General features: G+C 51.2%; 1 protein-coding gene across 6 annotated transcripts in view; it reads left to right on the top strand.

Annotated features, from left to right (window-relative positions):
* Positions 1-1100: 1100 nt before the first annotated feature.
* LOC144721488 (dynamin-binding protein-like) overlaps positions 1101-15639 on the top strand; it is a 33463-nt gene continuing 18924 nt past the window's right edge. Inside the window, exons 1-2 of one of the 6 annotated variants that reach the window (XM_078599129.1) lie at positions 1101-1257; positions 14042-14186. In XM_078599129.1, coding sequence (XP_078455255.1) covers positions 1249-1257; positions 14042-14186 — 154 coding nt within the window. In that variant the 5' untranslated portion in view covers positions 1101-1248. The other 5 variants (XM_078599130.1, XM_078599133.1, XM_078599134.1 and 2 more) reach the window with 5 other exon arrangements.

Below are 15639 nucleotides of genomic sequence, written 5' to 3'. Positions count from 1 at the left end.
CTACCGAGTGACCTGCGGTTTATTTTTATTTTTGAATTTTGCCAACGCGCTCTTGGACCGTGACGCCGGGAACACACCGGCGCGTGCTCTTGTGATGACGTCACGGGGACGCTGACCATTCCACTGCAATGGTCACGTGGCGCGTTCCGGTCAATGGGCCGCGCAGTATTAATCAGGGCGGCCGCTCGACAACATGAACGCAATAACCCGCCCCCCCCCCAAACGTTTGCTTTAATATACAGGGAGACAACGTAATGTGTAGAATACTGTAACTGTGGACTGATAATGAGATGGCTGATAAAGACTTGTCTTGCGATATGTTAAAGTGCACATGGATTGACCCGAGTCGATGTCTCGATCTCGGAAGCTAAGCGTGTCCTAGCCTGGACCGTACTTGCATGGGTGGCCATTGCAAGGCTTGCGGGGCTACGAGGCCGCACCATCCATTGTTGTACTGTATGTCTATGCCCTCCGAACTACACTCCCCGCACTCACCAGCGTGGTGAAGTATCGTCAAATAATCCCCACGACTCGCACTGCGTCATGGGGATATGTTTATCCAGCAACGGATTGACAAAAGGGCTGCACATGTACGGAGCCGGAAGATCATTACGTTCTATTGTTTATTATAATTATACTTGTTGATGCAGAAGAGCCTCTGTGTATGTATGTTGAACTTTTTTCGCACCGTACGTAGCCAGCCGTGCCAATCGCAGGTGATTGCTATGCGTGTTCCAATTGACCAATTTGCGGGCAAAGTTGTCAAATGTGGCAACTCTGTGCCGGGGCACCGACACGCAGTCGCTTTCTCTTGCGCACAACGCCACGGAGTCTTTAACCTCCAGTTGCGAAGCAGACGGGGCGCCGTGTGAATCCGGGCTGCCGCTGGAGTCGCGCCGTCCACCTGTGCGACAGCTCGCAGCGCACGCGCTACCCTCGAGGCCATGCCCCGCGAGCGGGTGGCGCTGGGGAGTTGCAAAGGACAGGGCCGTTCACGCGACAATGCTCTCCCAAAATGTCCCATCACACGTCGGTGCACATTTTTAAGTGCGGGGCGGGGCGAGGGCGGAATTGTTGAGGATAAAGCGTCTTGTTTGCGTACAGGGCAGGCTGGGGTGCCGAGCCAGCCACGCGCGTGTGTGCGTTTGTGGATTTCTCTGTGACGACGCCTTCCGTTGTACGTCTCAGTCTGCCCACCTCGCCGTGATCAGCCGTGCACATCTCGTTCGACTGGTTCTACCGGTCTACATGGCCTCCGTACGTGCACGTTGCTCATAACGCATATCCAAAATTCCGCTTCCCCAATCGCACACACTGATTACGCACACACATATATTGCGGATATACACATACATAGATTACACACAAACATGCAGGGGCTTACCCACAGCGCCTGCCCTGCTTATTCGCCGTTCTCATCGTAGGGGGGGGGGGGAGCAGTTAAAAGACCCGAACGCCCGCTGCCTTGTACCGAGTTTATTCGCCAAAGAGTTTTTGGGTTCAACAGCTGCGTCGCGGCGTGAGTCTCCCGAGAAACGTGCAACAAAGCGCGCGGAGGGTGGGTGGGGAGCCTCGCTGAGGTTTCTGAACAGGTACGATTGCGTAAGCATCACTCGGAGCGAGTCTAAAGTTTGAAACGGTGTATTCGTGAGCCTACGCGGAGGCATGGTGTTAGAACTGCCATCGGATTGTGTTGTTGGTGTGCGGATGGGATGGGGTGCGTGGCGAGAGTGCGTGCCGAGCGTTTTTATCGTGGAAATTTTGAAAAAACGTGGAGCCCTTTGCTCATAGAATTATATAATTCAATATGGAACCATATTGAATTATATAATTCAAGACGCTTAACAGCAGCTTTCTTCGCTAATTATCAGAGGTGGGGGAGGGGTCACTTTCGCCGATGAGACATCATCAGTGCGAGAGCCGCCACATATTTGAAAGCATTGGAGTTTGGCAGCAACACGACGATGACGATGATGATGGGGGGTGTTTTCACGTGTTGTTTTCACGTGTTGTGTATCGCCGGGATCCACACATCAGGGGCCCACACTCTTGGCCACCAGGAGCCGCCAGTAGTCCGCGGGGCTTGCAATGAAGAACCACTGCGTCACAGAAACCGTCGGTAGGCACGTTTACTTTGTAGACATGGCCTTAGGAAGAAGTCCTACACCTGGGATTGAACTGGGGTAGGGGGTAGCGCTGAACGATTAATCGATTTCAAATAACAATCGCAATTTGAAACAATGCGATTAGCAAATCTCAAAGGCTGCGATTTTTGCGATTTGAAGAGTCCTATTATTGGAATTGTTGTGTTTTTTATTGTTATAACTTTATTTATTTAACTTAACAATTGTTCTATGTTTGATTGTTCTATTTCAATTAATACATTTTAATAGATACATGTTGGAATTAATGTCTTTTAAGTTCTCACCATTACATTAGAATATCTAGAGCAGTTCATATTTTGATGGTATCATGTGCTAATGCCCCATCACATGTTTTAAATCTATTACACAGTGAATATTGAACTGAAGCTTGGCGTCAAAAACATGAAATCGAACATCAAATCGCAATATCTGTCAGAAAAATCGCAATGAGATATTTCCCCCAAATCGTTCAGCCGAAGAGGGAGACCACAGGGGGGGGGGGGGGTATGGGGTCCAGACCACGGGGGGTAATTCTCGTTCCACACTTCACCGCGCTGGTCGCTGCGGGTTCGTGAAGTGGAGAGACGCACTGGACAAGGCCGGGAATCGAACTCGGGTGGCGCCAGGTATACGTCGCAGTGCGCTAACCACTGCACCACCATTCCGCCAGAAACCAATGAATATATTTCGAAGCATCGGTGATGTAAATTATTCTACTCGCGTGCAGAAAAATCCGGTTATGAATAATTGCGATATAAACTATTTCGCATGCACAGTCCCTGGAGATGGAACTTGCCACGTGTAAGGACGCATTCAGTGACACACATTCGTCAGCAGATATGTAAATGCGGGACCGTGTCTGGTTTCACTTGACTCGTAGTCAAAATCCAAGGTTGCCCTTATCACTCTCAAGGCTCCGTGTTCTCGTACAGATGAAACTAATTACATTTTTATTGATCCACACTTCCATTAATTTACGTTCACACTCAAGAGTTCAACAGCCAATCGCCAGGCGCATTGAACACCTTAAAATAATATTTAGTTTTATGATTATTAACAATTGTTTTCTTACACATCATTTGTTGTTTTCAATGTGAGCGTTAAAATGCTAAGGGCTTCTCCATGCCGTGGACTGTGCGAGGGGGGCGGGTGAACGGGGGAGAGGGGAAGTGGGGGGGTAGAGGGAGGGCGGGACGTTGTTGCCCCCTCCTCCCAATGCCCACGTCGCTCATCCACGCACCGTCGGCGCTCGCCGTACCGGGCGCACGTGACGGATGGAACATTCCAGGCGGGGCCTTTTAAACAAGCCGACTGGGAGAGCTCTTAGCAGAGGGTTGTTATGCGTAGCCGTGTGTGTGTGAGATTGTAAAAGCTGTATCAGGGTAAATATTAGCTAGTTTTAGAATAGTTTGAGCAGCCCGGCAATAGCCGCTCAGCCTTCAGCTGGTGTCGTAAAGTCTTGTTTGCCCATCCTTCCCGTGGTATGATGCATTGTCGCTGTTCCAGTCGTATTCAATAATCAATTACATTTTAGATTTTTTTTTACCATTTCGTTTGTCTTCATGACAACAAGTTGGGGGTATATGTACACCGATGGCATTCCACTGCTGGGTGAGTGCTTTTGTGCTCTGAACCGGGCTGCCTGAGTTCAATTCTCGGCCACGGATCTCGCCGGTGGCGAGTGATGTCTGAACCGGTCGTGGGCTGCGTGATAAGAAATGCAAACTGGGTGCTTATTTCAAAGGTAACGACATCTGCCTGGGAGATAACATCTGTGCGGTAACGGGGAGATGCATTGCGGCTTTTGCAACTCGTGGAGCAGATAACGTGAATAATGATCATTCAAGCGGGGATGGGGTCTGTCCTCCTAGAACGTGCGTGTTTTCATTTCGCGAATTGGAAATAACGCGATTTAATGTATTTAGGGAAAACACTTAAAATTTCTATAAAACGCGGATGCGAAATGGATATAACGCGATTGAGTGAACAGAACTACATCGCGCGAGGACGAAAAAGCGGCTGTACGGCTGCCTCGGTGCAGCATCGCACAAGGCGTTGGGATGCTACTGGATGCTCCTCGATGCTACCCACGCGCCTCGGTCCTTTACAGCTTGCATACGCATCTCACGTGGTATGGTGACTGTGCTTCACCCTAATATTATATTATTTTTGTATAACGAAATTTTTCCATAACGCGCTGTTCTTCAGGAACGTAACTACTACCGCGTTCTAGGAGAACAGACTGTACGAGCAAGCACCATACATTTGGCACACATTGTCTCCTAGGTTGACTAAGAGAACAAAAACTTGAGCCACCTGAAAATAACAGATGAGCACCAATGATATTGAGGTGGCTGAAGTTGATTTTTACGAGAAGACAAGCCATTGTGAACAACTCTAGCAAGCGTCATGCGTGTATCACAATTAAAACTATTCCTGTGAGAGAGAAACATGCACTTATCTACTGCACTCAACTCATCCACAGGGCAACACCAACTCTGAAACGATAAACGTCTCTGCTAAGTGGATTCTCTTCATTAAAAGCCGCGCACGGACGCACTTGGGAGCGCCGCAGACCGTTTGAATAACAAGTCTGCGCGATATATTCAAAACTATTACTGTACAGGACATGTAAATGGCTTTCTTGTTGTGCCCTCTGTTCGCTGTGGAGGCACCGCACCTCTGCACCCCCTGCTTTATTGCTCGCGAACGCACGCGCGCATTCGGATCAAGTCGCCTCGCCCATTAACTGCCACTAAAACATTGGCAAACAGCTGTGAAGTTAGCATGGGCGCGTGGTAATGTAGCCAATGGTTCACCAATGTCATTACCAGACGACTCAACCGCAGCTACAAACGAGATCGCCGCGTCGGCACCCATTCGCCGAGACCTCCCCTGAATACCACCCCACGACTCGATCGACGAACGCTCCCTCTCATCTCACTCCCTCTCATCTCACTCCCTCTCATCTCACTCCCTCTTGTAGCACAACACTATTCCATGCTCTCTCCTCGATGTATGTTGAACTACTTTCGCACCGTACGTAGCCAATCGTGCTGATCGGATGTACGGGGAAGGACAACAACAGTTCCCTTCCTCTCTCACCTCACCTCCACTCCACCTCATGCACTCGCTACCTCCCCCTCTCATCCCACGCCACTCCTCCTCCACGCGGTGTCCGCTCCAGCACCCAAGGCGTTCTAGGCTCCCAGTGGACCTTCGCTCAGTCGGGGGTGTCGCTCCTTCTCCTCTGTTGCCACCCCGAATCCGGGACTCCTTCCCACCGCCAGACATCCTTGACGTCAACCCCCTTGCCTCTTTCTCAAATCCACATTCAGGGACTTCTGTTTCTCCTCTGCCTACGACTGAACTTCCTCCCCCTGAGTGGTAATCTATTATTATAGAATATATAAAAATAAGAAAATAATTATAAATATGCCCCCTTGTTTCACTGTTATCGCGACATCCCACTGTTTCTGTGCCGAGTCTTGAAATGCGGTTACATTTAGACGCTGCGTGAATCCACAATTTTATTAAATTGGGGTTGTCGTGGTGGTGGTGGTGATTTTCCGAGACGAATGTAGAGGAAAGGAAACTTGAGCTGAGTGTGAAAATGAATTGTACCCATTAAAAATGAGACGTGAGACGGTAGGCGGGGGGGGTGAAGCGCCTTGGACAAACAGGCGTGATTTTTTTGAAGTGGCCTTTTGTTCCTCTCACGGGTCTAGAGGAATAATTTAAAAACTCAAGTTGACGGCTGCATTCATTAAGCTGTGTGTAAGCGACCGGGGGGGGGGGGGGCGCGTGGTAACAACCGCGAGAAGACCCGGCAGCTCTCGTTTCACGCAGCTCTGCTGCGTTAATGACTCCACAGATGAAACTGGTGCGGGAGTTTTGTCGGCATAGACAAGTACTGCTGTAAAACTGAACTAAACAATTTTTTGAATTAAACTATTTTTTTTTACCAGGTAATGCTCTTTTAGAGAAGCGACATGGCCTCAAATGAAATCTCAGCGAAGTGGCTTATCGCGTGGAAATGTATCCTCTAAACGCATGTTGATTCTAAATGTGGAGAAAAAGAATGCATGCAACTACGGGGAGAACACGCAAACTCCAAATAAACAGGGGTCAGGGTCGGTCTCGAACCCACAACCTCCTCTATACCAGGCGAGGTAGTTAACATCTTTCGACCGTGGCGCTCTGTTGGCTGCTAGGCGAATGGGCTCACGTGTTGTTCTTCATCACTGTTGTTTTACACGGAGAAACCGATGCTGGTACGATCGTTACGTTTAAACCCGACGGTTTTGTGCTGTTTTTATTGAAACATTGCAATTAAAACACTCTGAGTAACACACAGACGCGGAGGTTCCTCCCTCAATTCCCGGACGCCGCAGTCGCGATATGTTAACTATTTAGTAGCGAGCTGTTAACTACATCGCCTGGTATACAGGAGGTCGTAGCTTCGATCCCGACCATGACGCCTGTATATTGGAGTTTGCATGTTCTCCCCGTGGTCGTGTGGATTTCCTCCAGGTCCTCCGGGTTTTTCCGACCACATTTCAGAAACACGCGTTTAGAGTATTTGGCTCCTGCTATAAGTGTCCACGTGATGATGATACGCCACTTGGTTGAGCTATCATTTGTGGCCAGGTCGCTTCTGAAAAAGAGCTACGTAGCTCAGTTAGGTCTTACCTGGTGTAAAAAAAAATTTCGTTTATGACAAAAAGTGTAATTTAGTTGATTTACCAAAAATAGTGTTCAGCATTCCAAATAGGGTAGCTTTCATTCAGCAGTGTTGGCAGAAGGATCACCATCATCAGTCGCGCTCAACCACCGAAGACCCCCCCGCCAGCCAACGTGGGAAGTGCACGCGAGATTATTTCCATCGCTCCGTCTCCCTGGTGGACTAAAAAAAAATCAACCCCTGGCCACGTTCCGTCCCTCGGCTGCGACTCCGTCGCTTTGCGTCACCGTCGCCGCGGTTTCTCTTTCGCCACGTAACGGGACTGTAAATGATAATATTGTATTGTTGTTGTTGTCAACTCGTTGAGATATTATAAAGAATGTGTTCAATCACGGGGTAAAGAGGGGAATTAAATGGAGAAAGGCGGTGGGGGGGGGATGAGGGCATCGATTGCCGGACATTCTCAGCCTTAATAGTGTTTTTGGGTTAGATCGCGTAAATATGTAAATGTGTCGTTAAAACCCGCCACCACCCGACACAGCCAACTAGTAAGGGTTGTCACGTAAACGGAACGTGCCAATTCGTCACTAGTACAGCACTAGTGTAGTGTGTAGTGTATAGTGTAGAGTATCGTGTATAATGTAGTGTATAGTGTAGTATACTAGTACAGCACACCGGTGTGTTGGAGAGCCAAGCCACAACATTTACAATCCGAGTACGACGTTTCGCCAGTAATTACAACCAGCTTCATCAGGCGACAGCCAGATTTGTGGAGAAGTCTAACTGTTTCGTTCCTTTTGTATGCGTCGATGTGGTGACCACGCATTCTCAGCCTGTTGCAGTCATTATGTGGGTGTATTTTGACGTCGGTGTTTGTTTTGTTATTCAAATATTCCGCCTGGAAATCTCTTGGGATGGAGCATCTGCTTTGCAGTGGTGTCCAGGGCGTTCATTGTCACACGCCTGGCAAACGCGTAATGACACGTATACAACACACATGTTTAGTCTGTGACTTGTACTTTATCGAAAGGGACAGCCCGTATCAATAGGGATCTTGGGGAGGGAGCGTTGTGTGGTTTGTAGTTTCAGAGAAACAGCTGCGAGGTGGGAAGCGCGCTTATCGCTGCCTTCCGACACGCTGTGCCTGTAACGGGTACAATAAACGTGAATCAGCAATACTGCAGCAGCAGCAGCAGCAGGCGGTGTGTTTCCTGTTGTATTTAACTTCACCCCCCCCCCACCCGTTACCTAAGGGACACAGTCACCTATGCTGTTACTGCCTCGCAAAGAAAAACTGATTGGCGACGTTTCCGGAAATGGCCCTTGTATATAAACGATGGGCACCCATTGCCGCACTTGTTGACAGTGATGCCCAAGCGCTGGCAGTGGCGAGTGAGCGAGGGAGGGGAGATGGAACTGGCCACGCGGCGGCGGTGGGGGTCACTCGGATAGAGCCCCTCGCTGACCAATGCGGCCGCTGGGACGCGTGGGTGTGGGCGCTTGACTCCTGAGCCACGGGGGACTGGCACCGCCACTGAGCCCAGGCGAGAGGGGTGGAGGGGCGGGATTGCTGGGATTAGCCACACCGTGTCCCCGCAGCGACATCGACATCACCGTCCAGCCAGCAGCCACCACGAGCGGTGGGTGTCTCTGTTGGGATCGCACGTGTGTGTGTGCGTTGCACGTGTGTGTGTGTGTACGTTGAACTTTCTTTCGCACCGCACGTGGCCAACCGTGCTTGCTAATCGGATATGCGGCGACCTAACAATGTTGCCACGACGTGGAGTCGGCGTTACACACTCACGTTTGCTCGTGTTGTGACGGCGCAAAGCTCACCCACGGCTGATAATTATTAACTTGCTGTTTAAATCATCCGATAAAATTGCAAGCGGGCGTTTCTCGTGTGCGGCACACCACCATCACCATCATCTCTCACGTGCTTGACCTTCCCCCCCCCCCGCACTGGAACCGTCGCTACGGCTGTAGCCAGGGCGAGGCGGGGGGGGGCCCACAGGGATTGGCACTGGAGGCGGCTGCTGCCGCTGCCGCGTTGCTGCTGCGGCTGCTGTGGAAGGGATGATGTGGCTGTTGTTGTGAGGCGGCGAGCAGGGTGGCCAAACGGCTCTGGGCGTGTTGACTAAGGAGACCACACTCGGGCCGGACGCGGCTTCAGGCGTGCGTGTGAGTGAGTGAGTGCACGCCGCGTGTGTGTGAGAGAGAGAGAGCCGCCTTCGCTCTGTTGAGAAACCCAGCAGGTACAAGGCCTGGTGAGTGAGGTACAGTGGAGCAAGGTCACACACCCGCTCACATACACACCGACTCACATACACACACCCGCTCACATACACACACCGACTCGCATACACACACCAACTCGCATACACACACCGACTTGCATACACACACTGACTCGCATACATATACAGATCGCTCATATATACACACCCGCTCACATATACACTGACTCACACACATACACACTCGTTCACATACACACACGTTCCCGTACATACACACATACTTGCTCACATACTCATACTCGCATACACAAACACACACTCATACTTTGCTCACTCGTTCACCCCTCGCTCATGTACCCACCCCTCGCTTCCATGCAACTAAATGGAATCACTGTCTGTACTTTATATTATTTATTTTGCTTTCCTTAATTTGGATGACCCAGGTTACTCTTGCAGATGAGACTCCCATATTGGGCTCCGAGTTATCAACCGGTAAAACAAAATCAATTTGAACTTCATCAACCTGAACACATACCAATCTTCACACACACGCGTGCACACACACACACACAGATCCCCCGTGTAGCCTTCACAGACTGTTGGGGCAAGTGCTGTTAGCGAGCACCTACGAAGGCCGGCATGGCATACGAGGGGGTGGGTGGCCAGCACCACGCCCGTACATGCACACCCTACACACGCACACCTACACACGCATGCCCTCACCACTGTTAAATTATCCAGAATATGTTTTAGCCGCAATTTCCCCACTCCCCATACCACGCACCAATATTATCATGTCAATCAGTGAATTAATATACACACATACACACACACCCGTGTGTATGTGTGTATATATAGCCGGGTGCTGGTGGAGATATCGCGCTTGGCCTGTAATCCAGTACTGTGGAGGCAGCAGAGAGAGAGTTGGTGGATCACCGCACACAAGTGTTGTGGAACTCCATTCCCGTGGGCGCCGAGGAGGTGCCACATACCGTGGCACGCCAGGAGATGGCGGTAGAGCAGGTGAACTCATCTACATCTGTTTCCATCCGTACGGGGATAATGAGTCGCTCCCTCGCACGACGCGCGTGGGTTTTCTCCGCGTGTCTCCGGTTTCCTCCCACGTGTAGTCTCGTTAATTGGCTGTAAACATCCTGAAGTAACAACAACAAAACGAATGTGACCACGACCCTCCTGAGGCAGGAGTCCTGCATCTTGGCGTGGCTCTCCTGGATAAATAAGTTAAATTATTCATATGATGGGTAACTACCATTGCTGTGTTATGCTCGGCGCACTGCGGCCTCCGGTAACGTTACGGTGACGCATCTCTGTGCGTCTCCATCCAAGCCAATCTCGTGTCGCTCGGCGCCGTCCCGGTCACCTTTTGACCTCTTTGCGGGCAGCATGCCAGCAGAGCAGCCATCGTCACGCTCCGTGATTTTTGCTCACTCACAGTTTTCGTCGACTAAATTAATGAATAAAGACACCGCGTCGAATTATTTCGTCACAATTCCCTATGGCCACGATTCTCCGCTCGCTCGCACACACAAAGGCAATGTTCCCCCGTATAGCCTCAACAAACGTTTGGGGCAAGTGCTGTGAGCAAGCAGCACCTATGAAGGCCGGCACGGCACACGAGGGGGTGGGTGGCCAGCACCACGCCCGGCCGCCTTTGTCTCCCTCGTGGCGATGTTTACACATTGCACCAGGTACTCATTTAACGCTGAGTCGACCTAGGCGAGGCCCAGGACCGGTTCAGATCATCGTCATTGGTGTTGACCGTGAGTGGGAATCGAACTTGGGTCGCCAGGTTCGTAGTGCAGCGCACTAACCAGGACACCTCCACTCCCCACACACACACACACACACCTTCGAACGCTCACAACAACAACAACCGCCATTCGCCACTAAGTGGCGGTGACGTCACCACGACGCTTGTGCCAGGCTATGTGCACGTTGAGGCCACGTGAAGTGTCGAACGCCTGCGCACACACGCACACACTGGCTAGGTGGCTCGCCGGGGCACATGAGATGCGTCGCATGATTGTAAATCAACTGTTAATCAGTTCACTTGGGTGTGCGCACCCTGATGGGAATTAATTCCGAGCCTGATATCGATATTCGCAGGACACTTCTTGGGGTTGCTGAGATTGGTTGCATTTGCGCCTGCAAGTTTGCAATGCTAAGAGCAGAAAAAAAAATCGATGCACTGTATTATATTATTTTGCTTGCGCTGAGCCAAAGTTGCTCAGATTATGCCCTTGCCCACAAGACACGTGTGGTTTTATGGGATGTGTAGAATACACCTTGGCTATTGTTGTTGTCGAGGTGATGATATGGGGCCAAGGCGTGCACGGTGGCCTGCCGATTGGCGTTGTTCGCTCACTCGCCAGGACGCGTTGAGTTCAGAGTCAAACGACGGACGTCGCTGATCACGAGCACCACTCGGCCGTTCTAAACTAAACCTTAATTTTTATTTTTTATTTTACCAAGTAAGACTGAGCTCTATAACTAATTTTCAGAAGCAACCTGGCACCAAGTGATGAAAGTTCAACGAAGTGGCTCATCGTGTGAAAATTTATAGCAGCTGAATACTCTAAACGCACGTTTCTAAATGCGGAGGGGAAAACCGGAGGCTCCGGCGAAAAGTCCACGAGACCGTGGGGAGAGAGACACGCAAACCCCAAATATACAGGCGTCAAATTTGGGATCGAACCCACGTGCCCCTGTATACCAGGCGAGGTAGTTAACATCTCGCCACCGTGGCGACTCCCTCCCCCCCCATTCATCCTGCTGCAGCCACCGTTGGCCCAAGCTGCCATCGTGCCGAGCTTACCAACGTAGCCGCTTCCCCAATACAACTCAGGTCGTTTTACACGCTGCACGCGTCTGATGATTGTTAAGGCACGTCGCACGTGGCGTGGCAGAGCGCGCCGCCTCGCGTTAATTCGCGCTTCGCCAACGTCGCTTGGCACGTGTTTGGCGACCATCTGGGGCGTGCGGCAGCGTGCTCCCGACCCCGTTTGCGTTTGTTTGGGGGCGGAAGTGAATGGTAAACTGCGAGAGATGTTACGTCGTTGGCCCCGTGAGGAATTTGGAGAATTATAATATTCGTCATTGATCGCCCCCACCCACCCCGCTCCACCACCTCTCTTGCTCATCACGTGGTTGTTTTATTTTGGGCGGCAGCGCCTCCCCTGCTTGGGGTCATGTTTGATGACGCAGCGGATAGCCTCGTCGAGCTTACAATGACACAGCCTCCTTCGCCTGCCTGGACTGCGCCGTCACTGCCAGCTGACATAAACTGTCTCGGACACTGTCCAAGACTTTGATTCTCTGTGCCAGTGGGCTCCGACTGGTTCCTCCACTCCTCCTCCTCGTGTCTCCCTCTACCAATCTTCCTCCCCCCTCTACTGCTTGTATCTCCATTCACTCCCTGCTCTCTCCCCTCATCCTCCTCTTCGCCCCCCTCTCCGCCTCCTCCGTCCCCCCATCTGCCCGTCATGGTGCCTGCGCTTGGATGACACGGCGTTTGACGGAACGCGGTGTTTGTTCCGCGGTCTAAGTGGATCTGAAGCACGCAGGCAGGCAGGCAGGCGCGTGCCGTGCGCTTGTACCCAGTGTGGTGAGGCTGAGTGACTCGTGCCGTGAGGCTCAGATATTCGATCCAGCGCCGGTGATGTTTGCTGCCGGTTTGTAAAGCGCGCGTGGTCATTTTAATGGTTGTGGAAATCGTCGCTCGCCGACTCCCAAGGCTCCCGAGCAAGAGGACCCTGCCTCGCATTGGGATGTTCGTCCAGTTACGTTCATGAGCGTTTGGCTTGTGGGAGGAAACCGGATAACCTGGAGAAACCCCAACATCCCCCCCACCGCCCCCACTCAAGGCTCTGCACAGATGGGTTCACGATCCTAACAGCTGTGACTGACCTCCCCTGGCCACAGCACAGCTTGAGGTCACAGCACAGCCTCCTCTTGGTCAACTCCGCTTCAAATGAGTAGCTGCTGTCGTGTGTAAATATCAGTACTTGTGAAGACAAAAGTGGCCGCCAGGTATGGTGTTGGCCACACCGCGATGTTGACTTTTTAATATGTGCTCCCTAACAGCATTGGCAGCAACGGTCCATTAGGTTAAGCGAGGGAGAACTCTCCGCTGGGGTTTGAGAGTTTCATGAATCTCCGATGGATCCACAAACTCCTGCCTCCCAGGAGCACAGACGAGCACACCCCCCCCCCGCCTCGTGGTGATGAGTGAGGGTGTCCAGCAGAATGTCGTGCGATTCACTCCTGCGGAATATTGCTCATCATATTGACGACGATGATAATGATGGTGGAGGTTCCTGCATTAATACGTTTGGTCAATTCCAATTTTACGAGTGTGTTGGTTCATGGGGCAGAGTGGCGCAGTAGCGACACTCGTGCCTAACACCAACATGGGCCTGGGTTCGATTCCCGACTCGGGAGCCAATGCATGTGGAGTTTGTACGTTCTCCCTCTGTTCTGCATGGGTTTCCTCCGGGTTCTGCAGTTTTCTTGCACAGCTAAATACACTGGTATTGGCCAAAACATCCCAATCCTGAACAATTACACTGCCAATCACTCAATTGGGACTACACACAGCAGCAGCAGCATCACCCCCACCACCTCCGAAAACTTGGCCCACTGAGCTGTATAGTTCTATTTCAGAAGCAACCTGGCCACAAATGATCGCTCAACGAAGTGGCTTATCGCGTGTAAGTTAAAAGCAGCCAAATACTCGACATGCATGTTTATAAATGTGGAGGAAAAAAATTGGAGGAACCGAGGAAAAATCCACGCAATCACGGGGAGAGAGACATACAAACTACAAATATATAGGCGTCGGGGTTGAACCCACGACCTCCTGTATACCAGGTGAGACGGTTAACATCTTGCCACCATGGTGCCCCTATGCTGAACCTGCCAGGTTAACCGTGCGCACTTGTTTGTTGGAGCAGACCCGGCACCTGCGGACCATGGACCACATCTATGATCTTACCCCTGGTGACACCATCTATGACGTCCCTCCTCCCGGTGACCTCATCTATGACCTCCCTCCCGAAGATGACGACGATTATGAGGCCATCAAAAGCTGGACGCAAGGTGAGTGGCACGGAGTCGGGCCTGCTGAGCCCCGGCAGTGGCTCGGGACTACGGGTTTTCCAGGCTCGGCTGATAATTCGTGCAGGTGGATTTAAGGAAGGTGGCGCGTGAAGATGATGAATTAATTAATAAAATAAAATAATTCTTATGGTGATGATGCGGCACCAGTGCTGGGCTCCACCAGACCGGTTCTCGGGGGAAGCCACTGCCGACGCATCCCAATGAATCCACCTGCATTCATTGTCAGCTGAGAACTGGGGTGGCGTTTGTAGCCTCCTAACGTTGGAGCCACGAGCCGGCAAGGGACTACACGTATCACTGTGGGTCTGTTCCAATGAGGAGGTGTTCGTGAGAATTGTGGATCTACGCCAAGGCGCAGGGGAGATCCGTATATGTGTGTGTGAGCGTAAGCAGAGAAGTGGTGCAATGGTCACACGCTACACTCCCAATCCAGTGGCCCGAGTCCAATTCCTTGTCCGGCTAGCATCAGTGGCGAATGTCTGAATCGGTGATAGGCCTCTCCAAGCTCATCACAGCCATAAATAAGTACCTCGGTTCTAGTCATTCCACCATGTGGACCTTTAAAATGTGCTCGCTAACAACGTTTGCCCCAGCAGTCTATTAGGCAACACGAGGGAGAACTTTCAGTTTGTATGTGCATTCGCACGTGTGTGTTTCTGCGTGGGAAGCGGTGGTACAGTGGATAGATCACTGCACTACGAACTTGACGACCCGAGTTCGATTCACGTTCATGGCCAACACCAGTGAAGATTATTTGAACTGGTCCTGGGCCACCTCTAGGTCCACTCAGCTTCAAATGAGTACCTGAAGGAGTGTGTTAAACATCACCACTGGGGAGACAAAGAAGGTGGTGCTGGCCACCCACCCCTTCATGCACCGTGCCGGACTTCATCGGTGCTACTCGCGAACAGCACTTGCCCCAACAGTCCATTAAAGGCTATACGGGGGATCTTTGTCTTTGTGTTTTCTGCGTGCGTGAGATTTCACTTTGCTTTTCTGGAGACCCGCAGCTCTGGCTCGGCGCACGGTTAACTCTTTCTAGTTCCGATGACGTACGCATACGTCATTCGTTTTTTTTTTCAATTCTATTTTGATGACATATGCGTACGTCATCGGAATGGAAACGGAATAAAAAATAAAATAATAATAACTTCTTTGGGGTACTGAGGTTCCCACAAGGCCATGCGGGAGGGTGTGCGGCACCGTTTGGCGCCAGCGATCAGAGAGTGCGGCCGTGTATTTACAGTTCTGTGCAGCGTTGACAATGTCTTTAAAAACAACAGCGCTACGCTTCTCTAAATACAATTAACGCTCAACCGCTTGCGCGTTCCGAGATTCAGTGGTGAACAGGGACCCACCCTGCAACTTGCAGATATCTCGGAACGGGAAAAAGTGAATAGCCAAACACGCACGCGCAGACCAAAGACACACC

This window comes from Lampetra planeri, chromosome 12 (assembly GCF_965212315.1).
Source record: "Lampetra planeri chromosome 12, kcLamPlan1.2.h2, whole genome shotgun sequence".
In the NCBI taxonomy this organism is placed as follows: Eukaryota; Metazoa; Chordata; class Hyperoartia; order Petromyzontiformes; family Petromyzontidae; genus Lampetra; species Lampetra planeri.
The sequence above is the reverse complement of the archived record's forward strand: the minus strand, read 5'-3'. Positions and strand labels throughout refer to the sequence as shown.